Source organism: Corythoichthys intestinalis, chromosome 3, assembly GCF_030265065.1.
Source record: "Corythoichthys intestinalis isolate RoL2023-P3 chromosome 3, ASM3026506v1, whole genome shotgun sequence".
Taxonomy (NCBI): Eukaryota; Metazoa; Chordata; class Actinopteri; order Syngnathiformes; family Syngnathidae; genus Corythoichthys; species Corythoichthys intestinalis.
Window position 1 is genome coordinate 20174884 of NC_080397.1, and position 26405 is coordinate 20201288.

At 42.9% G+C, this 26405-nt stretch overlaps 1 protein-coding gene across 1 annotated transcript; it reads left to right on the top strand.

Annotated features, from left to right (window-relative positions):
- The first annotated feature begins 1564 nt into the window (after positions 1–1564).
- Positions 1565–25569, top strand: rgs7bpa (regulator of G protein signaling 7 binding protein a). The gene is made up of 6 exons (XM_057832769.1): positions 1565–2147; positions 4044–4210; positions 18749–18879; positions 20746–20890; positions 24505–24575; positions 24732–25569. Exons 1-6 carry the CDS (start codon positions 1998–2000, stop codon positions 24821–24823), a joined length of 756 nt encoding a protein of 251 aa, XP_057688752.1. The 5' UTR covers positions 1565–1997; the 3' UTR covers positions 24824–25569.
- Positions 25570–26405: the final 836 nt, after the last annotated feature.

The window sequence follows — 26405 nt, forward strand, 5'->3', positions numbered from 1 at the left end:
AGGGAAATAAAATAAAATCTGACATTGTAAGCAGTTACTCACAGTGTTACTCATTACCTGAGTATTCTTTTCAACAAATACAATTTTTACTTGTATAACTACTTTAATACACGTACATGAGTAAATTTTCGGATAACTACTTTTAGTTTTACTTGAGTAATATTATTTAGAAGGAACACTAGTAAAATGTTGTAAAATGTTTGGCAACTCTAGCCACCTCCGGCCATGTGGCACTCTGGTTGCCTGGAACTGTTCCAGCGATAGAGTCCACCAACCGTTCCGCTGATCAAATTCCCTGGGCGGAGCAAGCCACAGCAAACAGGCAGCGGACTGGACCAATCAGCGACAGGTGGATTTGACGTTGGTAAAGTGACAAGAAACTCTGACGCGAGGAAGCACATCTTCTTTTAAAAGAAATGCTTCCAGTGCTGTCAGTTGTTGGGGTTTTAGCGACTCAATGTGTTTTTGGTCATTTAAAACTGTATTAACCGCGGATCAGAACATATTCTCGGCTCTCCCGTTCGCTATCTGTATTGTTGCGGAGATGACTTTCGATGCGCAAGAGTGACGTTGTTCGTTAAGAACAAATAAACCAATCTGATTGCACAGATACGTTCGTCTGGCTCGAAAGGCCAATGTGGAACTGGGTCCCAGACTTTTCTCCCAGTGTTTGAAAAATACAGGGAGAACAGTCTGGCCGTGCCAGGCAAGTACTGCGGGTTCTTACTGTGTGCTTTCTTTTCTGTTTTTTTTCTCCACACTCATTGAACTCATTGGAGAACAGCGACTCACTGCCAGCTTCTCCCAATAAAAATGGATTGGGCGTCTAGCGCCGTTACTGCAACATGAGCCACAGTCAGCCAGTCTTCCCAGTTTAAATGAATTGAATGTCTGTCGTTATAAATGGCTGGCAATGAGTTAAATACATTTTTTTCTTTAAAAGCAACTTTAGAGTGTTATTGGGGGCCATAACCAAAATGTATCTGTTTTCATTCATTCATTCATTTCAATTTTATTCACTGTATTTTTATCAGTATGTTATTTATTTAAAAAAGAATTCATAAATAAAAAATATATAGTAATAACTAAGACCTGAAGTCCACGCATGTGAACATCACAATTCAAGTAGGCCACACTTACGCCAAAATGTAATCTGCGGCCTTCTTCATGACCCAAAATGTGATGTCGAAGTATGTGGTCGCCAGGTCATGATAAGTTATTTTTACTTAAAATACTGACTTCACAAGGTCATTGAAGGCAAGCCCTCAATTTCCTTTATGTTGATACGACATAAAAGGGCATTAATGTGAGGAAACCTAAAACTGAGGGAGTTATTTGTCTCTGTTAGGGATTTTCACCTGTACTGCGGTTCAGCTTGGAACATATACCCGTGATAAACAGGGGACTATGCAGCTTGCCACAAAATGCTCTTCCAAGGTTACAACAGGAGGAACCACGGTGGAGGGAGGGGGTAGATTTGTGAATGAAGGCGCAGATTTGCACGCTAAACTGCGACCGAAAAATAAATAAATTTGTGAAGCGGTGACGTTTGCAGCTTCTCTGCTGCGAAGAGGCAGCAGATGCTTATCTGCCCCTGCCTCTGACAGTGGTGTTCGGTGCAAAGCACAAGGCATGGACGCGTTGAGCGGGATGATGCGTGAGGAGGAGACGAAGCGAGGAGCCCGCCTGTGAGCCGCATGTTGCGGGTGTGAAGGTGACTTGATGCGAGAAGAGGCGCGAGTTCTCCGCCTCCCCGACCTCATCAACCGTTCTCGTCTGGGAGCACGTCTGGCCCCACTCTTGGAAGGTGAGGGTTGGGGTGTGAACGGATCACCGCCTCACAGCCATAAACCAGGTCAAGACCACAGAGGAAGGAACGACGGCGAAGAGTTGAGGAAAAAGAGGAGAGAGGTGGCGGTGAGAGCGGGGCTTGGGGGAGACAGCAGACAGGAGAGCTCGTTCCGTATCAGGACGGTTTTATTCGTGGCTGTGTATGCATGAGTTCTGCGTCGAATGGGCGCAAAAACCGCCCCAGAACGGCCGGGAACATCTTCCAGATCGGCAAGCCCCTCTACAGAGACCCACAGCGGAGGGAGAGCACGGAGAGTAGCCGCAGAGCTCAGCGCGCTGTGGCCGACTGCAGGATGGTAGGTGACGGAAGCGCGTCCATCCCCAGCACCGGTGCATGCGCGGATGTCTTTGTGCATCCTACACCCTCATGCACATGTATGACCAAAATGTAAAGCCATAGACAGAACAGCGTACATTGAACACTGCACTATAATTGGCATTTATAGCAGGGTAGGGAGGGGGGCGGCAGCGGATGATTTTTGTGTGGGGGTTACTTTGCATTAATGAATGCCCATTGTTGTGATGATAATGTGGTGTTAAGACATACTGTACATGAAACATGTCAAGTGAAAGTGAACATCAAGTGCAGGCTGCGTGCAATGAACGCTCTGCAGAGGCTGCACGGAAGTCTCGCAGTTTTCTTTGGGGTGGGGGGCAACTCTGCAAGGTGGTGCAAAGTCCAGATGCATACTGTAGTATGATCGCTCATCAATTTTCAATTTCAACATTATTTTATGAAAAGAATGACGTATACAGTTAAATGCCTGTTAAGCGTTTTTTATTCCTTCAAAAAATGCACATGCACTGGTCACTTTGCAATTTAATCTTATTATAAAAAGTATTCCATCATTAAAATAGTTTATTCGAATTTTTACTTTATTATAATGAAAAATACAGTATATACGCACAGTTTACTTGCATGGTATTGAATGTATTTTCATAGTGTTCAATCAGTTCATTTCCTTTTATCTTTTAGATATTAAACGTGTATTGCAGGGGTCTCCAAACTATTCCGCAAAGGAGCGCAGTGGGACCAGGATTTCATTCCAAGACAACACTTCTTCACCAATCTGGTGTTTTACAAGTGTGGTCAGTTGATTGCAGTCAGGTGCTGATTGTTTTAGCAGAAGTCTCATTGGTTAAACTGACTGTGCTGGATCGGTTGGAACAAAAAACAGGATCCACAACAGCCCTTCAGGACACCTTTGGAGGCCCCTGATGTACATGGTATTGGCTTTTGAGCTAGGTATTCACAATCCACTTTAGTAGGTGCACCACCATCGTCTAGTAAAGATCCAATACAAGAGCTGAGTAACAAATTAAAAAGTTTTTTTTTTTTTTTGTACTGCCATTCATCTTAAATATTTGAGTTTCTTACACAGGTACAAAAAAGTCACGTGTTATTTGAACACTCAAACGTGTAATGCGCTTCTTCCCCACAGAGAGGAGCTGTTTTCCTTGAACCTTCATCCACTTGTGCTAGAATTAAAAAGAAAAATAAATGCAAAATACTTGGGGTTGGTCAATAACAAGGGCGTAGGTTTGGTCTCAGCAATGGTAGGGGCGATATAACAGCATAGCCTGCATCTCCACTTATTTGCTGGGGACGGGACATTAATAAAACCAAACAGATTGGGTGAACGGGGCAAAGGGCCACATTTCTTAAGAATATGAACCTGATTAATTGATAGGCTAAATGATCAATGCAAAATAAATCCGTATTGACTGATACAAACTTTTACGTGCATTGGTTCAGGTGATACACTGTTCAATTCAAACCTTTGTTTTCAAAGACTACTAAAGAAACATTTTGAAAACTTCCAGAATAAATGTCTGGTTTTTATTAGCAAACATAAACATATTGAAAAAAAAGAAACACTTTGTAATGGTAGGGTCAATTCTATCTGTCTAAATTCCCTATATAACTGAACTTATTATATAATGCAAATAGGGTTGCTTAAAAGTTGTGAACAATTTTAGCATCCTGAAAAGTTGGTAGTGCTATGTCCCTATGGTCCCTATGTAAACCTACGCCCTTGGTCAATAACAATGCATTTCAAGTTAAAAATCTGAGCATTATTTTTACTGTACAGGTAGACGAACAAATAAAGCTGTTGTACTAGGTAGGTTATACTGATAAAAATACATGCTGTTTACTACAAATTGATATTATCCATATGGTTGCAATGCAGATCGTGCAAGAGTTCAACACGCTAGTGGCTCTTTACCGTGAGCTGGTTATCTCCATCGGTGAGATCACCGCCGACTGCCCCAACTTGCGGGCCGACATGCTGAAGACCCGGACTAAAGGCTGCGAGATGGCCAGGGCCGCACACCACAGTCTCTCCTTAATAGCAGGGTAAGAATTGTCAGGCATATGACCACCTAACACCTCCTTAAACAAGCAGCGAGCATTCCTATGTCGAGAAAGATGACCATATCAAGATATGGTATGGGGGTCAAGGCATGAGGACCGAAGAAGAAAAAAGTAGATTTTCTTTTCAAACAGGTTATTTTAGTTCTGTTAATGAACAGGAGATGGTGGCACACAATTCAGGGGAAAAAAATCAATAATCACTGAAGCTAAATATAATAAAATATAAGAAAAGAACAAGTAAGAGCTTGCCGGCCAGGACTGAATCCCCTAGCATGCTCAAGGTGCGTTTGAAATGATTCCTTTGCCAACCTTCTGAATGATCCACTTTACATAATGGTTATGCTAATCGGCAAGTTAGTGTCAGCCCACCAGCTGGCAAAAACAGCGGAAGATCACTAGAGTCACTCTTATCTCGATAACCTTGGTGAGGGAGGAAGGTTCCCGGAACTCTTGGTTCTTAACAAGAAAAACAGGGATACGCCGCTATCGCACTGTAGAAACTATCCGCAGTTCCTAGAACCTTTTGGGGGGCGATGACGTCATTTTCCATGATCACACATGTAGAAACTATGGACCAAGAACTTGTGTTCTGAGAACCATTTCAGTTCCTACTCTGAGGTATGGACTTTCAGTGGGGTCTTAGGAACTTCATTACGAACAGTGGGGCAAATAAGTATTTAGTCAACCACTAATTGTGCAAGTTCTCCCACTTGAAAATATTAGAGAGGCCTGTAATTGTCAACATGGGTTAACCCTTACCGTGAGAGACAGAATGTGGAAAAAAAACACAGAAAATTACATTGTTTGATTTTTTAAGAATTTATTTGCAAATCATAGTGGAAAATAAGTATTTGGTCAATACCAAAAGTTCATCTCAATACTTTGTTATGTACCCTTTGTTGGCAATAACGGAAGCCAAAGGTTTTCTGTAACTCTTCACAAGCTTTTCACACACTGTTGCTGGTATTTTGGCCAATTCCTCCATGCAGATCTCCTCTGGAGCAGTGATGTCTTGGTGCTGTCGTTGGGCAACACGGATTTTCAACTCCCTCCTCATCCCGTGGCGTCAAAATAATAACAAGAACGGTGAGCAAAAATCCCAGAACTACTCGGGGGGACCTAGTGAATAACCTACAGAGAGCTGGGACCTCAGTAACAAAGGCTACTATCAGTAAGGCAATGCGCCGCCAGGGACTCAAATCCTGCACTGCCACACGTGTCCCCGTGCTGAAGAAAGTACATGTCCAGGCCCGTCTGCGCTTCGCTAGAGAGCATTTGAATGATCCAGAAGAGGACTGCGAGAATGTGGGGATGGCGTGGCTCAGTGGTAGAGTAGTTGTCCCCCAACCCAGAGGCTGTGAGTTCAATTCTCTGCCCTGTATCCTGGATTCTCGCCTACACTCTAAAAAAAAAATCCACTGGCTCTACTTAAAAAAATTGTTGTAACAATTTGCATTTAATTTTTTAAGTAAATTCAACTAAGCAATGATTGAGTACTTCCCTTATAAATTTTCTAACTGGACTAACTCAATTAGTATAGTTGAACCATCATTATTTATTGTCCTCCACAAGCTTTATTGTGTAGAACCAACTCAATTTTTATAGCATTAATAAGAAATAAAACTACTTCATTTAGGTTGCTATAACTCCTTCATTTTAATTTCTCAACTCAAAAGTTGATGCAAAATGGTACTTAAATTTATTGAGTAAGAGCAACTCATTCATTTTCCATGCCGCTTTTTCCTCACGAGGGTCACGGAGGTGCTGGAGACTATCTCAGCTAACTATGGGCAGTAGGCAGGGGACACCCTGAACCAATCGCAGGGCACAAGGAGACATACAACCATTCAGGCAGACTCATACCTACGGACAATTTAGAGTGCTCAATCAGCCTACCATGCATGTTTTTGGGATGTGGGAGGAAACCCACACAGTAAGGCCAAGCCTGGGATTGAACCCTTGATCTCAGAACTGTGAGGCGGACGTGCCGCCTAAGAGTAACTTGTTTTTCTAAAATAAATTGGACATGGCAACTCCACTTTTATTTGGAAAAAAATATATATTTCAAAACTCAAAAGAATGGACAAAATGAAAGTGCAGAGCAAAACCAATATAAACATCCTAAACATTGTCAACAGTTCACTTCAGGTGCAGGTATAAACGAAAAGTGTACTTCCAGTACGTTGATACACAGATATGGCACAACAACACACAGTGCAAAACAAGTGTACAACAAAATGTTTGCAAATGTACAAACAATATAGGGTGATTGAAAAGTAACTCCTGTTTTAAGATAATTTATTTAAATGTTGTAAACATTTTTGTAATTTTTTGAGCATGCTGCTTGATGCATGGTAATGAAATCTGTTTTCATTTTCTTTCTGACTGCAAATATTGTAAGGCAGAAAACGGCCAATTCTTTTCCCGTGATAATATGCACATGTGATGGGAATTTAGGAAGTTGCACCAACTTAATAATGGAACAGAAATTAAATTTCACTCACTTAATCTTTCCCTTTGTTACGTGAAAGCAGAAAAGCTTATTCAAAAACAATATACTTTTAAGTTAATACGTCTTTCTTAATATTTAATTTTGATTAACTCCATAAAAGAAGTTACCAACTTAATAAAACAATGAATAGTAAAAAAAAAGTCATTTTTATGTTGAAAAAACTCATGTTTTCAAGTCATACCAACTAGCCTCATGAATCATTTTTTAGAGTGTAAGTATCCTTGAGCAAGATACTGAACCCCACATTGCTCCTTGTGCTGCGTCACCAGTAGGTAGATGGCAAAGTAGCGTAAAGCGCTTTGAGCGCCTTGAAAGGTGGAAAAGCGCTATACAAGTATATCGCCATGTGTTATGGACAGATGAAACCAAAATAGAACTTTTTGGTAGAAACACAGGTTCTTGTGTTTGGAGGAAAAAGAATACTGAATTGCACCATACCTACTGTGAAGCATGGGGGTGGAAACATCATGTTTTGGGGCTGTTTTTCTGCAAAGGGACCAGGACGACTCATCTGTGTAAAGGAAAGAATGAATGGGGCCATGTATCTAGAGATTTTGAGTGAAAATCTCCTTTCATCAGCAAAGGCATTGAAGATGAGACCTGGCTGGGTCTTTCAGCATGACAGCAATCCCAAACACACAGCCAGGGCAACAAAGGAGTGGCTTCGTAAGAAGCATTTCAAGGTTCTGGAGTTGGAGTTGCCTAGCCAGTCTCCAGAGCTCAACCCCATAGAAAAACTGTGGAGGGAGTTGAAAGTCTGTGTTTCCCAACGACAACCCCAAAACATCACTGCTCTAGAGGAGATCTGCATGGAGGAATGGGCCAAAATACCAGCAACAGTGTGTGAAAAGCTTGTGAAGAGTTACAAAAAACGTTTGGCCTCCGTTATTGCCAACAAAGCGTACATAACAAAGTATTGGGATGAACTTTTGGTATCGACCAAATACTTATTTTTCCACCATGATTTGCAAATAAATTCTTTAAATATCAAACAATGTGATCTTCTGTTTTTTTGCCCCCTATTCTGTCTCTCATGGTTGAGGTTTACCCATGTTGACAATTATAGGCCTCTCAAATATTTTCAAGTGGGAGAACTTACACAATTAGTGGTTGACTAAATACTTATTTGCCCCACTCTAGGTATTTGGTTATTAGCTGAAATCGGCAGCTACACCCTTTCCTCTCGCGTGTCTCAAAGAGCCACCATAATTTAAAAAAAAAGAAAAAAAATAATTACCCAGTACTAAATCTGTGTGTTCATCCTGTGTAGTCGTTAGAAACCGGATATGCTCAGTAATGGAAACTGTTCCCTTCAAACATGTAAGAATTGTTGCTGTTTCTTTGACAGTCTCCATTTCGTTGTTTCCCATTCAGCTTAGTTTTCACTGTTTTATTTTATCAGAGGTGGGTGTGGCGAGAAAAATAATTCATCACTGGCACAGACAACAACTTCGCAGCAGTTTATATCAGGCGCAGTACCCATGTGCAAACATGACTGCCTGGGGAAGGATAGTTCCTATAACTACTGGAGAGGCCTATATTTATAGAAACTTAGTACCTGTAATCAGGTTCCTATAGTCCGAAAGCGGCGATATACTTCACAGATGTCAGGAATATAGAAGCAACGAATGAATATGCATGATCCAATGAAATGACCAAATGTGTATGAATAAATAAATATCTCTACAGGACATATAGGCTAGTTGCTAATAGTTAATAATATTGTTAGTCGGTTTCCCACAAGTTTCTTCGGAATATCTGTCATTAGCACAGCTATCGGCTTCAACTCCAGCAAACTCGACACATGACCCATCTGCCACAATAGTCCATTTTCGTAGCTGTTTGGGTTGAAATGTTCACTGCAGAAAAAAGTACTGTACATTTGGAGGGTCCACTCCACTGACCTTGCGTCGTCTTGACAAAATGCTTCCAGGCAATCCTTGTTGTGGGACCTTTTAGAAATCTGTACAGCATTCGAACTTATAATATGCATGTATATACCATTATTACACCCAAATATTGTGACACGTAAATCGAATAATCCGGAAGTATGACCTCACCTCGTCTCATCCGGAAGTGTCTTCTGGCTCAGTAAGGCAGGGTGCACTTTGATGTCAAATACGCAGTAGAGTTTGGGACAAATCATTGCAAGAAGCTTTCAGGTGATCGTGGAGAGTAAGTTTGGCTCAGGAAAATGGGAGGCACAATTTTGACCGGAGTCGCCCTTTAAATTTTATCTCTTGAGCCCCTTTAAGACTTATATCCCGCTAAATTCTCATATAAGGTGACACAGGATTTACCCGTGTCATGATTTTCAGACATGGGGAGACATATCGAGAATTCCCCGGGTTGGACACTTTCAACTTGTCCTGTGTTGGCGACTGGCTGCTCTCTGTGCGGGGTGGGTGGGAGGCGGGATTTTATAACCGGGACATTACGTCATTTTTGGTCCGCATCGGCAACAGAAAAAAAAACACATTTCCAAAGATGGACGATGAACTGTCTCATCCTCGGCTCTAAGATCCGGTAGGAATTTAATTTATTATGTTGCCAGTTTAATTTTGCTATTTTACCAATTTGCCATGTTGATAATTGCGACATTTGTTTACCGCTTTTCGTCCTACTGCCACGAAAGGAAATGACGATCGGCCCACCATGATATATACAGTACGTCATCAACCTTCACGCTGTGACCCGGAATTAAACTGCTGCTTTCACACATGCCGCGTCCCGGGTAAATCCCGGCCATTATACTAGGACGCGACCCTGTTAATGTCCGTGTCAGTCAACCCAGGAAATTGCTTTCAGACATAGGGGCTACCCGTTTGAATCCCTGGCTTTAACCAGAGTTTAGCGTATGTCTTAAAGGGGCTTAGGGTTTCCCGTTCTTAAAGGGCAGCTGAAGAGCTTTTCGGTTTCGGTGTAATTTTACGAATATAAACTTTGGACGAGTTCGTCAAAACAACCATTGCATTTTTAACGCGTAACATGCAAGGATAATTTGCGGGGTTTTTTTAGATTTTTTGCACTCTTTTAATAGTCCCTTCCCAAACCCAGAAGTGTGATGTAAATTTAAATTTAAGCTTAACAGAAGACTCCACAGCGAGCATATCAGCAGCAACAATTTCAGTTAAATTTCCACCGAAAGTAGCCATTCAGGATCACTTTTTTATGACGCTAACGATGGCAAAGGTTCCCCTTACATGTTTGAATCTGAGGCATCTGATGATGACGATTTAATCGGCACAGCAGACGTCGGTGATGATGCCGGTTGTCAGCTCGACATTTCACGAAAGGAAGAGTGGTAGGCCTGTGTCTAGCATTGTGATTTCGCTCTGGACCTTTCCTTCCCTAGTCATTCTGTGATATAAGTATCACTAATTGCAAAAACAGACAAATAGTTATATAGATCTTGTAATAAACGTATTAAATTGACATGAATAGACAATCTGTCAGTTGTCTTATTACATGCAAGCAGCAAAAAACAAACAAACAAACAAACAAACAAACAAAAAAAACATCGCACTTCAACAAACAGGCAGTTGGTTTTGCCCTCCTATATCAACGGAATTGCATCAAATTTTAGAATTAGAAGAGCCAGTAAGGGTCTACTTACATCTTTGGAAAACCTAGGTTCCTCCTAGGCTTTCAAAGCTGTCGTCACTGAAATGTTGAAAACAAAGATACAATCGAGGAGCTGGGGTGAAGGTCTGGGGAAAAAATGTCCAAATTTTTACAGAAGAAGGTTATTTTGGGCTACTCAGAGAGTCTCGAGCCTTTGTGTGAGCAATTCATCGCTTCACACCGAGGTGCCATGATGAATCTCAAGACTAAAACGCAGAAAATTTTTGCAATATATGGTGTTACGAGTACCCCTGGTGGTCAGAGGCTTTCTAGTAAATGACATGAAAATAATTGGGCCAAAAACCTTTTTATGCCCACGAACCACTTTTAAATCAGGATAAATATATTTCAGTCAACGGGAAAAATATATAGTATTTCATGTGGTATGTTTGCTTTGCTTGTCTTGTGACAGTACACAAATGCATTTAGCATGATTGTGCACACAAAAGTATTGAAATGCATTTGATGTATTCTTCTTGTCTTCTTCCAAAATCAACTGATGCAACCTCCCCGACTTACCACACCCTACTGCATTATCCACTTAAAATCTAGCACATTTTTGACTGTGTGATTGGAAATTTTGATTTTTACATTTTTTTAACAAGAAATTAATTTTTTTTTTTTTTGGGGGGGGGGTATTATTCATTTGTCTTCACTGCTGCATGTCATCAAAAATTACTACTATCCCTTTCAGCCTTTCTCCTTAGTTGTCGGGGCCACAACAGCAAAACAGTCAATTTGCATGATAGATCTAACACACAGGTTTTCACACCAGATGCCCGTCCTCACGTAACCCACAAGTGGGAATTGAAGCCAGGCCTCCACAATAACAGCATAGCACTCAGATCACTGAGCCATGGCCGGGGAGAAATGTTTAAATCTAATGATGAGTAAAAATGTTTAGTTTTAGTATCTACACCGAAGAGAACAGAAAACACTTGCTTTATACAGTACATATCTAATACATTTTTGATCAATTTTCATGTCTTTTATTTCTTACTATTAAACCTTTGGACAGTTATTTTAACAAAATGTAGCATTTCTGGTGGGGAAAAAGTGCAATTGTATATTAGTAGGAAATGGAAACAGGAAAATGCATACCTGTCAAGTTGTACGATTTCGGCGTAATTTGTACAAGTGATCACTGATTTTTAAATGTGTACGCCGTACGTTACGTTCAAAATCTCTACGCTTTTCGTGCAATATGTTTTTTTTTCTCCATTCGGATTTTCTCACCGTTTCGGCAACGAGACAATGTGCGTTACTACGTTGGTTGAATGACGCGAGAAAAGTCAGACACTGAGAGCGAAGTGTTTGTTGTGACGCTGTTGCAAACGCGATGCTAGGCTAGGTGGCTCCAATATATCCTGACTGTAGCCGACAGCCTACAATCTACGCCTAGATATCTCATGCATATAGACTACATGCGAAATGACAGACTCGGTCGCGTTAGTAAACAGCCGGTATTTTAGAGCAGTACACTTCTCAGAAAGGGTCTTTTGTAGTGAACCTTCCTAGCAAACCTAAGTAACTTTTTATCTAAAATACTCCTCAACCGGCAAAATCTTGACTTGAATCTATCTTTAAATGATGAAACAGTTTTAAATCTTTCACATCGAAAGTAAAAAATAAATAAATTACTTCCTAACATAGCAAAGGTTACTATTTGAAAAAAAAAAAACAGCCTACTTTGCCAAGTAACTAGCTACTCTTACATTCGGGTAACTGAGTTACTAACTCAATTACATCTTGGGAGAAGTCATTTGTAACTAATTAATTACTTTTTTAAAGTAAGATTAACAACACTGGTCATAAAGATGAAGTCTGCTGAATGAAAAGTGACGAAAGCGGAGATTTTACTCTGCCAATTTGTTGCCAAACACAATTTGCCTGCAACTATTGCTGATCACTTCTCAGAATTAGGAAAATAAATGTTCCCTGACTCAAAGATTGCATCAGTGAGTTAATTTATCAATTGGCCTTTTTAATTTATAATTGGACACACTAACAAACTACCGTCAAGTCAAACTGAATTGCGAGCTGAAGTGCCATGAACTCCAGCCATCAAGACATGATAGAAATTGCCAAAAGTGCTACATACAATTATAACAAAAGTCACGGTTAATTTTAGTAATCATGATATAGCTGTAGGTATTGATTGATCTTTGATTGCTCCAGGTTATATGTTACAATATTACCAATAAATTCATATTATTTTAAAAATTGCGTTTTATTTTTGTTTCATATTGCACGCTATATACAACGTTGTAAGATTAGTCACCAATTTGTATGGGAATACGTCACTATTTGTAAGATTGCCAACGGCCTTGGGTTGACAGGTATGAAAATGTGACTAAATGTTATTATTGTGGGTATTCAAAGAAAAGATCATTAATAATTTGTGAAACATAGCTGGAAAAATACCAACAAATTGTTATGGTGGCTGGAATGTTCGACCCAAAAGTGCAGCAATGAGGAGGCAGAGGTGACGAGGAGCCCGAGGGCGTGTTTAATAAACAAGAAAATAAAATGGAATGACGACAGGTGGAGGCACTGCAGAGTTGGAAGGCTGAGATGGCTTGGAGTTGCTGTGAAGAAAAGGGATATGAATAAGTCAAAGTTTGGTTGCGTGAAAGGCCTGTACTTTACCATGTGAGGTTAGGTGAAGCTCTGGCGTTGAATGACGTGCAGACCAGTCTTTTGTAGTAGCAGGCTGTTGATTGTGAAGTGAAGGCAGGTGTGGTGATTGATGACAGGTGTGCACAGCAGAGTCAGTGAGGAGTGGGAGAAGGAGGTGAAGGCGAGGCTGAGTGAGCCATAACAGTACCCCCTCCCCGAGGGGCGCCCCCAGGCGGCCGACCAGGAGCCTCAGGATTGGCCTCGTAGAAATCTCGAAGGAGAGAGGGACACATGATGAGCCGCTTTGAGATCCAGCAACGTTCCTCTGGGCCGTAACCTTCCCAGTCTGCCAGGTATTGAAAACCCCGACCACGGCGCCGGACCTTCAGCAGACGCCGGACCTTCCATTGGGGATGTCCGTCAACTAACTGAGGCGGCGGCGGAGCTGGGGCAGAGGGCATGAGAGGGCTCGAAGAGACAGGCTTGATTTTTGAGACGTGAAACACGGGATGCACTTGCTTCATGGCGGCAGGAAGCTTCAGACGAACAGCTGTGGGACTCAGAACACTGTCAATCGGGAAGGGACCAACATACCTTGGAGCTAGCTTCTTGGATGACACTTGTAGCGGCAGGTCAGCAGAGGAAAGGTAAACCCGTTGCCCAGCCTGATACAACGGGGCAGGGGTACGGTGGCGATTGGCCCCACGGCAGGAGCGAATGTTGGCACGCAGTAAGGCAGAGCGGACTTCCCTCCACACTCGTTGGCAACGCCGAAGGTGGGCTTGAATAGAGGGGACAGAGGCCTCGGTCTCCTGGACTGAGAACAATGGGGGTTGGTATCCCAGAGAGGCCTCGAATGGAGACCTGCCAGTGGCAGAGCAGGTCAGGGCATTGAGGGAATATTCCACCCATGGCAGGTCCCTGCTCCAGGAGGTCGGGTGGAGAGCGGACACACAGCGGAGGGCTGACTCCAGGCTCTGGTTAGTCCGTTCGGCCTGTCCGTTAGTCTGCGGGTGATACCCAGAGGAAAGGCTAACGGCGGCACCAATACCTTTACAGAAGGCACGCCAGACCTGAGATGTGAATTGGGGCCCCCGGTCCGACACAATGTCGCAGGGAAACCCATGTAGCCGGAACACATGCTGGGTGAGGAGGTCGGCTGTCTCAGCAGAGGTAGGGAGTTTGGGCAGCGCCACCAGATGCACCGCCTTCGAGAAACGGTCTACTACGGTGAGAACGACTGTATTCCCCTGGGAAGAAGGAAAACCAGACACGAAGTCCACAGCAATATGAGACCAAGGGCGACTGGGTACCGGAAGAGGACACAAAAGGCCAGCTGGCGGCTGATGTGATGCCTTGGCCCTGGAGCAGGTGTCACAGGCAGCGACGAACTCCCTGATGTCCGCCCTCATGGTCGGCCACCAAAACCTGCGGCTCAGGAAGGAGAGGGTGCGCTGGTACCCGGGATGGCAAGCAAACTGGCTGGAATGGCCCCACAGAAGCACCCGGGATCGCATTGAGTCAGGTACGAAGAGCCGGTTGGGCGGACCGTTTCCAGGCCCGGGGTCAGCCTGTTGGGCCCGTTCGACCTCGGCTTCAACGTCCAGGGTCACCACTCCTACAATCCGAGAAGCAGGAACAATGGGCATTGGCTCGACAGAAGACTCCTCGGGTGCATGGAGCCGAGAAAGAGCATCCGCCTTGGTATTGCTGGAGCCAGGTCGGTAGGTGAGGGTGTAGTTGAATCTGTCCAGGAACTGCGCCCACCTTGCCTGGCGGGAGCTAAGACGTTTGGTGCCCCGGATAAAGGTCAGATTCCTGTGATCTGACCAGACAACAACGGGCTCCCTTGCACCCTCTAGCCAGTGGCGCCACTCTTCAAAAGCAGCTACCACTGCAAGCAGCTCCCTATTACCGATGTCATAATTCACCTCTGCTGGTTGTAACCGGCGGGAGAAAAAGGCACAGGGGTGTAGCTTCTGGTCCTCCATGGAACGTTGGGACAAGACAGCCCCAATACCTATGTCTGAAGCATCGACTTCCACTATAAATGGCCTCGAGGGGTCAGGATGGAGAAGGACAGGGGCAGTAGTGAAATGTTCCTTGAGGACCGCGAAGGCGGCGTTGGCTGCTGGTGACCAGACATAGGGGCGTAGAGTGGAGGTGAGGCGAGTGAGGGGCGCAGCTAAGCGGCTGTAGTTCCGAATGAAACGGCGATAAAAGTTTGCAAAGCCGAGGAACCCCTGGAGCCGTTTGCGGGTAGTTGGTCTTGGCCAGTCGAGGATGGCTTTAATCTTGCGGGGGTCAGGACGGATGCAACCACCCTCCACAATGTGCCCGAGGAATTCAACAGAGGCAGAGTGAAAGACGCACTTTTCAGCCTTAATAAATAGTCTGTTCTCTAAAAGGCGCTGGATTACTAGGCGGACGTGTTGAACATGCTCCTCAAGACTTCGGGAGAATACGAGGATGTCATCCAGGTAAAGGACTACGAAGACATCCAACATATCCCTGAGTACGTCGTTCATGAGGGCCTGAAAGACAGCAGGGGCGTTGGTGAGGCCAAAAGGCATAACTAGGTATTCGTAGTGCCCACGGGGTGTCTTGAATGCTGTCTTCCACTCGTCCCCTTCCCGGATGCGGACAAGGTGATATGCACTCCGGAGGTCCAGCTTGGTGAAGACTGTAGCCCCGACGAGGGGTTCAAAATTTGAGCTCATGAGGGGCAGCGGATACTTATTCTTGACAGTGATGCTGTTGAGCTCTCTGTAGTCGATGCATGGTCTCAGGTCCCCACCCTTCTTCTTGACAAAAAAGAAACCGGCAGCCACCGGGGACGTGGATGGGCGTATGAGACCTTCAGCCAGGCACCCATTAATGTATATGTCCATAGCCGCTTTCTCAGGGGGTGAAAGGTTGTAGAGGCGACTGGCAGGAAGTTCAGCGCCAGGACGGAGCTCAATGGCGCAGTCGTAGGGCCTGTGCGGAGGAAGGGTACAAGCGCGCTCCTTACTGAAAGCCTCCCCCAAGTCATGGTACACAGAAGGAACCTTGGTGAGGTCAGGAGGAGCAGGACTGGGTCGTTCAGCCAAGGAAGGTGTCAGAGCGGATCGAAGGCAGCGGGCATGGCAAGGGATACTCCAGCTGAGAATGCGGCCAGAACGCCAACAGACGTGTGGTGTGTGAAGTTCTAGCCAAGGTCTGCCAAGGATGAATGGCGTGTCGGGTGAGTTGATAACGTAGGGGCGGATTCTCTCCACGTGGTTACCCGAGACTGTGAGGGTGAGAGCCTCACACCGATGAGTGACGGGGCCCATGGGGTGACCATCCAGCGCAAACGCCGAGAGAGACTGCTCCAGGGGCGTGATGGGGAGTCCCACCTGTTGGGCATAAGAACGGTCAACAAAAGTCTCATCAGCACCAGAATCAATCATAGCTGGGACGGTGAGTGTCTGCTCCAGCCAGGCGAGAGTGACAAGGAACCTGGCTCTGCTGGAGTGGGGATTAGACAAGTGGCTCACACGGAACCCCCGACCGAGTGAGCCTTGTCTTTTGGGGGGTCGAGCTGGGGGCTCTTTCGACGACAAGCTTGGACAAGAGTCAACAGAGTGGGCTGAGCTGGCACAATACATGCAGAGACCCTGTAGTCTCCGGTGTTCACGTTCCGCTGGAGTCAAACGAGCCCTTCCCAACTGCATGGGCTCGTCCTCACCAGCAGGTATTGAGGAAGCAGGGAAGAACCGAGAAGGCTGGCTACAACTCGCCGGAGGTGAAGAAAGTCTGGTTGCATTATGACACTGGTGAGCCCTCTCTCGCCTAAGCTCACGTTGTCGCTCGTCGAGGGATATGGCGAGTGTGATGAGCCCGTTCAAGGAGGTAGGCCTCTCTCTACCCACCAAGGCGTCCTTAATGGGCTCCGTCAGACCTCGTCGGAACGCACTGAACAGGGCAGGCTCATTCCATTGACAGCGAGCTGCGAGGATACGGAATTCTGTGGCATACTCAGCTACGGAAAGAACACTGCTGGAGGGTGGAAAGAGCAGTATCAGCATCTTGCCCAGGGGCCTCATGATCGAAAACCAACCTGAACTCCCTAATAAACGCTGTGTAATCATGCATGTAAGGTGCAGAGCCCTCTCGGCTAGCCATAACCCACCGACGGGCCTGCCCTGTGGTGAGGTTAGCGATATAGGCTATGCGAGCAGGAGCAGTTGAATACATGCTTGGTTGGAGTTCAAAGACGTACTCACACTGCATAAGGAATTCACGGCAGAGCGAAAAAGAGCCATCATACAGGGCCGGAGCAACAAGGTGGGGCTCCCGGGCGGGGGGTGCGTCCGGCGGAGGGACAGCAGCTGGAAGCCCCGAAGGAGAAGAAATTCGGGCGCCGAGAGCAGCAACCTGGTCGGTGAGGGACTGGACCAAAAGGGTGAGTTTGCTAACCTGGGCCTTGTGTTCGGACGCCTGCGTCTGTTGAAGACCTGACACCGCCCGGACGTCCTCCCTCAATCCAGCGAAAAGAGCAGCTGCGTCAGATAGCTCACGAGAATGATGCGCCAACAGCCGCTCCTGGGTCCGACGCGGGTCGGGGGTCGTGGGTCTCTCCGACTGCGACATGCTGACTGGGTCTTTTGGCCAGAGCTTACTGTTATGGTGGCTGGAATGTTCGACCCAAAAGTGCAGCAATGAGGAGGCAGAGGTGACGAGGAGCCCGAGGGCGTGTTTAATAAACAAGAAAATAAAATGGAATGACGACAGGTGGAGGCACTGCAGAGTTGGAAGGCTGAGATGGCTTGGAGTTGCTGTGAAGAAAAGGGATATGAATAAGTCAAAGTTTGGTTGCGTGAAAGGCCTGTACTTTACCATGTGAGGTTAGGTGAAGCTCTGGCGTTGAATGACGTGCAGACCAGTCTTTTGTAGTAGCAGGCTGTTGATTGTGAAGTGAAGGCAGGTGTGGTGATTGATGACAGGTGTGCACAGCAGAGTCAGTGAGGAGTGGGAGAAGGAGGTGAAGGCGAGGCTGAGTGAGCCATAACACAAATATTTCAATGCAATGTTCATGAATACACTCAGTTGTTTGTGTCAAATATCCATGTGGTACTTTCACTCTCCAGTGGGTGATTTAGTGCTCACTTACCCATCACCTGCTATAGATTGAAGCATGTGCAAAACTGCTGTGGAGTGTCATAAAAGTCAGTGATGAGGGAGCAGTGGGTAAATAAATCACACTTGATGGGCTTTTTATCTCGGCGCATTTCATTACTGTTCCTGTGGAACCAAAGCAAACTCAATGATGGACAATCATATCATCAACCAAAGTGAAGGAGCAACTCCACTGCTTTTTGCTTTTTACTTCGTCTATGTTTTATACCTGGCTGAAGTGATAGTAATGTATATTTTTAGCAATTCATTTATTTTTGCCATTTTTTGACACAATTTGGTCCAAGTGGCCTGAGGATCATGAAATATGCAGCACTCATGGTGAAAGCAGTTTTCTGTTTGTTTGTGTATGGTGCATGGACACATCACCAAACTTAAATCATTATGTAAATTTGTCCACTTTTACATAACATTGCAAAGGTGCAGATGGCAGTGTTTACAGACACATTTTCAGAAAAAGGCAGTTGAGTAAAGACTTAGTTGTTTGCTTAATTTCACACTCCAGGCACTTCACAGATTCATCTATTTGTAACCAAACATTAAAAAGTCAACATTCCGCAATATCCTCCCTCTTGAAGTAGACTAATCATTAATATCTCTGTTAGGCCAGAGGATGGCGAGATTCACCCGGAGATTTGCAGGCTTTTCATCCAACTGCAATGCTGCCTGGAAATGTACATCGCCGAGATGCTCAAGTCCTGCTGCCTGCTGGGCTCTCTGCAGCTCCACAGGAAAGGTAAAATCATTAGCACTTATTCTTTGTACACTTTGAATAAAGCCATTCTTCTTTAAGCAAAGGCATATACTGTAGAGAATTGAATGATATTTGTTATACACAGTCTTTGGGAAGTTTATTTTCTACAAGAACTAGTTTAAATTGCAGTTCATAATTTTTAAAATGAACTGTCCAGTCAATAGTTCATATTTTTTCAACTTTTTAACTTTTTATTTATTTATCTTTTTTTTTTTAAATCTTTAGTTCTTTATCCTCCACAATAATTGCTGCAAGCCATTGACAGAGTCAATATTAGAACCACAGACAGCAATTATTTTATCCACTTAAACACTTATAACTGTGTCAGAGTCATATTCAATTTAAAATCTGCGTCGATACTGGCCTGGTCCAGAGTTCTGTCAGATTTTGTGCCCCATCAGAAATTGCAACTGTGCCGTTCTGCACATGAGAGTAACATTACAAACGGCCGCGAATGCAGCGATTCCAAAGCAAACACCAAAACTTTCTATAAATAAAGGAATTATGTACTTAGGTTTTATCATGGACGCACATAAAGGAAACTTCTCTCTCACAGAGTCTGCCTGTTAAGTATTTACTTACACCGTATTCATGTTGCAGAAGTATTTTTAAGATGCAACTTGTTTATTTAGCATCTTTGGATACTATTTAAAGTTTGACTGAATGTAAAAGAATGATTATTCGCCGCCATAAAAGCTTCGGGAGCAAAAATTGTCATATTTGCTAAAACAACATAGCCGTGACAGCCTCAGGCGGCTAGATTTTCCAGGTTGGATAGATTTCCGCTATCAAGGTTTTGTTTGTTTGTTTTTAATAGTGTTTTTAGTCTATGGATTTATCTGCAGTTTTGTCGGATAGGCTCTAATTCTGAACTCATGAATGTGGTATACGGACTATATGTCGCATGATCTCCCTGGGTTCACACAACCAAGGGGATGAGACTTGGGGGATGGGGGACATCACTGTTCTGTTAAATGATATCTAGTGAGATGTGCGCGAGAGTTACGGTGCATAAAAAAAGTTGACATCACATATGCCGCTGTAGTCGCCTATGTTCTTTGCTGCACAACACCAGGACTTGACAATGAACAAAGCTATGAACACCCCTCACAACCGCTAGAATGAGCGTGTTCACAGTAAAACGTTCATGAGACAAAAATATGATGGATTCAGTTCACGTTCGTTCAAAATATGAACTTGTGCATGAACAATAGTTCATTGAACGCGTTCATGCACAACACTGGTTGTATACTGTATATATGAGAACTATACATCAGCAATCCCAAATGTAACCTTTTAGTTGCACAATGTAGCATTTTGTATAATTTTGTCTGAATTGTACCAAAGAAAAAAAAACTGTCATAAAAAAGTAATCTTCCGTTATTCAATCCCAACTGCACTCAAATATAGCATTTTGTATTGTCAAAAGATCCACAATCTTTGTGTCAGAACCGTAAATCTTTTTTGAATTGTGTCACTGACACTCAAAATGCTGTAAGCCAGGGGTGCCCAAGCCCGGTCCTCGAGAGCCCCTATCCAGCTTGTTTTCCATGTCTCCCTCTTTGCACACACCTGAATCAAATGATCAGCTCATCAGTAAGCTCTGCAGGAGCCTGATAGTGATCCTTATTATTTGAGTCAGGTGTGATGGAGGAGGGAGATATGGAAAACAAGTTGGATAGGGGCTCTCGAGGACTGGACTTGAGTACCCCTGCTGTAAGCCATTTGATGGAATCTGAAGTATCGTAAACAATTTCTGGAGAAATTAATTTTTGTGTATTTTTTTTCTACTAAGATGTCTAAGAAACATTGTTGATAATATGCATCTGTCCTTCTATGTGACACCAGGCAAAGAGCCCTTTGGCCTCCCCTCAGGGGACAGGAAACTCGAGGAGAGCTCGGACGTCCCTATCCTTGAGGACACCTCCTCATCGCCCACTGATAGCTCTGCACTCAACTGGCAGGTGGCCACAGACATAGAAAACATAGAAAGGTAGGTTCATGCTGAAAATCCTCAATTGGTTGAGTGTGTTTCTGGTATTCATTCATTCAGCTCCTGGACTGCATCTCTTCTCTAGGGTCGCTCAGTAGGGTGTGGTTTAGTCTAGCCAGGCTAACTGGGCTCCAGCCACCCGCAAAAATGGATGGCTGTTATGCTGGGTACTGGGTTTGATTCCCATATGTGAGCTGCTCAATAAAGGGCATTCACAATTTAAAAACTTGTGTGCCAAGTCTGTCATGCGGATACACTGTTTTGCGGTGGTTACCCCTGAGGGAAACAAACTGAAAGAAGTGCATGGATATTCTGGTTTATCTTAGAGTACCGTTTGGAATGTAAAGGTTATATAAATGTCCAATCACCAAAGGCATAGGTTTGCATAGGGAAGGTTGGTACATAATACTGCCAACTTTTCTGGATGCTCAAATTGTCCCACCAACTTTTAAGCAACCTTATTTACATAATATGAGTTCAGTTAAATAGGTAATTTAGATTGTCTTCCCATATTTTGTAATGATAGAATAGAATCTATTATTATTAAGTGAATAATTTTCATAATGTTCAAACTTAGATTTATTTCCTTTTCACTTGTTGAATGTGCCGGTCCATTCCCCCCCCCCCCCCAAACGCACGTTTGATTGGCTGATGACTTGACCCCCCCACCCTCCTGCCACACAGACACACTCACACTCACACAGCCCCAACAGATTCATGTCGACAACATGCCGCCTCCTCCGCCGCCTTCAAAGAGGAGGGATAATAGAATATTTTTTTGTAAATAATGTAAAAAGACGTGAATTTTGTGGAAACAGGCGAAACACCACTAATTTTGCTATTGAAAGGGCGAATAGCGTTAGAGTTAGCATAACATTAAAGTGTGCGAATTTGCTAACCTGCAAAACTACTGCGGTCAGGCCTGTCTCCACAAGGAACAACGCAGTCAAGCTAGCCGTCCCTCGTTTGGATTATTGTTATGGATTACGTGCTTTACAGTAAATCAACGCAGTGGCTTCAGAGTGCCAGTCCCTTTATTAAAAAATGAAAAACAAAAAAAAAAACGGGAAGCTATCCAAAAATGGGTCCACTTCAGGGGGACATTGACATGAACCGACATGAAAAAAACATATGTGAAATGAAGTCACACTGCAGAATTTCATGAGAGTACTTTGGTCCAAGTCTTGTGGTAGTCTAGTATTCCTCAGATGTAGAACTGTCCTTGGATATCTCCAATTAAAAAAAAAAAAAAAAAAAATTATTTCATCCCAAATCACTTTTATATTACAATACTTTAGTTTGAGTCTAGGGGTGCTCCAGTGTCCCCCAGAAGTGGAACCATTATTAATAGCTCCCTGTCTTATTTAAATAAAGGGACTTGCACTTCAAAATGTTTAGTTGTTTTTGAAAACAAAGGTTCGAATCGAACATTGTATCACCTAAACCAATACACATGAAAGTTAGTATAAGTCAATGCAGATTTATTTTGCATTGATCATTTAGCCTATCAATTAATTAGGTTCATATTTGTGAGAAATGTAGCCCCCACCCCGGTTCAATAATCTATTTGGTCTTAATGTCAGTCCCCAGCAAAAAGTGTACATGCAGGTTATGCTGTTATATCGTCCCTACCAATGTTAAGACCAAACCCACGCCCTTGCCAATCATTGCACATTAACTTTGGGTGTCATTGTATTTTAGCAACAAGGTGACTTTGGAAAATAGGCAAAACCAAATATTGAAGTAAACAGTACAACTATTGCAGTGCTTCTCAATTATTTTCTGTTACGCCCTCCCCCCAAGCAAGACGTAAATGTTTCGCGCCCCCCCAAACTCTCTGCCGCCACTGTAAATAGTATTATTCATCTATAAAATTACTATTATAAATACGCATCTGCCCAACATTGTGTCCTTTTTTTCTAATAAAGAAAAAAAGTAACAGATCAACTTATAATAAAGTATAACTTTATTAACATTGTTTTGTTTTTAACAGAGAAGACTTGACGTGCATCAATTTGCCTGAATTTAAAAAAAAAAAAAAAAAAAAAAAGTCACATTCAAACTGTAAAAATACACTCAAGGTATTTTTGACCATTTGATACAGAAAAATAAAATGTAATAAAATCCGTAAATAATAACAAATTCAAATTGATTAGAAACATTTACTCATGAGGACAATATGCCAAAAAATTTGACCGAAAAAACAAAAATGAATAAAGGAAAAAAAGAGTGTCCTTGGACAGAAGGACAGTTTTTATTTTTGCTGCTCACACTCAGTATTACCTCCTTTGCAATGGTGTGGAGTCATTTTGCAATGAGCATGCTAACAATGCTCACTAGTTTACTGATGTAACACTGACAAAGCAGGACTATTGTTGGCAATATTTGGCACGTTTTCGCTGAAAAACAATCAAGCGGCTTATCAATGAGATTGGGGTCGAATGTCTTTAAGTGGCGTCATAATTGATTTGGCTTCTGGCAGTCCGCTATAATTATTTTCAGACACAGTAAACAGTAGTCTTTCCTCATCACCTCACTGTATTAAAAGTCAAAGCTAAAAGGCAAACGGCACGAAAAAAGCGCCTTCTCGGCGGCCGAGGTAGAACCGTAGGTGAGGGCGGTCGTCGTGACGATCCCAAGCAGAAAATGGCACTTCTCGGGTGGCGACGTGAGAACCGGACAAGACAGTGGGTCGCTGCGTGAGTGAGTCCGGTCGGAAAACGGCTTTCGAAAACGGCGGCGGCGTACTGCTCTTCATATCTGTTTTCTGTGTGCTGAGTGCTCTTCCTTAGTTCAAAAATACTGCACGCACTCTGAAAATGAGAACGCCACTGCCACCCACTGAGTGGATGTGCAAATACACTTTATTCCAGTCCGGCAAAAAAAAAAAAAAAAAAGAAGAAAAAAGCATGTTCCCCGAGGACACATGCGCCCCCCCCCCCGGCATCGCTCTGCGCCCCCCCAGGGGGGCGCGCCCCACTATTTGAGAAGTACTGAACTATTGTAACATTAACAATATGAATAGATTTGGTGGGGAAAACGCCTATAATTTATTCAGAAAGTAAAATTCGTAGCCGATAGATTTTCTGCCAGAATAAATACATTTTGTGATAAGGAGCGGCAAAGAATAATCAGGTTGGCTGGATCTAGCCAAACTGTTTAACACATACTATATTTCTTTATGGGCCTGAGGGTAGTAATTATAGGTTACTACTGCTACTAAATTTCATGACGATTCGATGATATTGATTCTTTGGACAGTGATATTTGCTGATATTACAAAGTATGCGATTCAGTTTGATTCATGGGTCTTCTGATGATTTAATACTATATTAGATTTACATATTTACTACATAATAATACGTTACATTTCTCTTAAAAGAATTAAAAAAAAAATACAAATCAATTTTGTTTCTGAAACATTTCAGAAATTTGAATAAATATTCTTTACACAAAATGGTATGCTTACAAGATGACAGTGTTGATCATTGTTTTGCATTTCAATCAATTTGAATGGACTGTTGCTTAACTAATCACTGTATAGATATTACACCATTAGCTGCATAATATGCTTAATGAAATAGACATGAACTACTTGATTTTATTCGTTGCAGGGACATGAGAGAAATGAAGAACCTTCTCAGTAAACTCAGGGAGACGATGCCTTTACCACTGAAGAACCAAGGTGTGTTTGGACCTAGTAGGGAGAACAGTACAGAACAGTACAGTACAGTACAATACAGTACAGTACAGTACAGTACAGTACAGTAAAATACAATCAGAAACTATTTGTAATCGAAAGAAATGTCTTGTATGTTAACCTGTTTTGTGTTGCATATAGACGACAGCAGTTTGCTGAACCTGTCTCCCTACCCGCTGGTCCGACAGAGAAAGAGGCGCTTCTTTGGCCTCTGTTGCCTGGTAACCAGCTGAAGTATCAACAACAACGTCAAGAAACTTCACATTGTCCTGTCCTTCACCACTCAAATACTGCCATTTTCAAACAAACAAATGAACCAAAATATAGCAAGGCTGCCCATTTTTTATTTTTATTTTTTTGTACAACTAAGATAAACAAATGTGTCCATGTGCAAAAGAAACACATTTTTAAATTACGTTTTTTTTTCTGTTTGTTTTGTTTTTTTGTTAATGGTCAATGTGAGCCATTGCATGTTTCAGTATCAAACATAAAAATTTCATAAATAACTGTAAAAATATTTGATTCAAGAAAACAAAAAAAATCCCACTGTATCCCCCTTTTTTTATCCCTCGTGTTGTGAGCTAAAATTGGGGTATTTATGAGTGAGCCTGAGAAGCAATGCTGCTCATATTAAGAAGCACTAAAAGTATGTGCTACTACAGGCTGAAGGCTGTCCTCTACTCGCTAACTCCGCACATTATCTCTGCAATTAATTAATCAACCCTGACACAAAAATCTAAAATCGGGCTTTGACGATTTATGCGTTTACATCCCTACAATATACCTACAAAATCTTTCATTTTGATCCTTCCCCAAAAGACGTAGGAATAGCTCGACATGCTAGTGCACACACCAACAACAATCACAACAAGTGAGGCGATGCTAACAGACCTCCGGCCTGTAATAATAATAATAATTAACTAATTGATTTATAAAAGAGCAACAGTCTGTGATGCACTTTCATCAATTTGGTGAAAGGGACAAACTGTCGAATGACAACACTCATAAGGAGCATGGAAGGATACAGTACAGGATCGGTGATGGAGCTTTTTCATGGAAAATAGACTAAACTCATAAATTAAGGTACCACTGTGTTTGTTTTCCATTTTTCAAACGGGTCAAATTCACTCACAATATAACAGAAGGGTTATTGATGTAAATGTCTGTTTTGTCAAAAACAACGTGTTGAATCAATGCCACACGAATGTTTAGCGTGGAAGGAAGCAAGTCATTTTGATGTGTAGTCCAGTCCAGTAGTTTGTTTCTTCTCCTTCCTCTTCTTAATTTAGTCTTCCATGAAAGATAAACCTGTATCTTAATCTAACAACTTCAAAGTTCAATATACAGTACTGTATAAATTGCACATGTACACCCACATACACGTATCTTTAGATATGTACTGTATATATTCTGTACACTTCCTGTTCCTGTGCTCTCAGAATAAGTGGGCCTGTTATTGGTTGTTACCCAGCATGGCACCACCATGTGGACGATGCTTGTTAGTGTTTAGAGCCCCTTGGAGGGACAGTCAATACATGAGGATGATGTAGATCCTTTTACATTGTTAATAAAACTTTTGTTATACAAATGAAGCAAAGGTGTTTTATTTCTCCCTGGTTCACCCTCTACAAGGTGAAGGTAAACAACTACAGATGTCTGGGACGTGGTAAACAGTGTTTTCAATGATTACTTTCTTTCAGTAACAAGTAATCTAACGCGTTCATTTTTCCAAACCAGTAATATGATTAAAGTTTGATTCCTTCGTATCTGCACGTTACTATTTTGTTCTTGCCTCATGATGTACAGTGGGGCAAA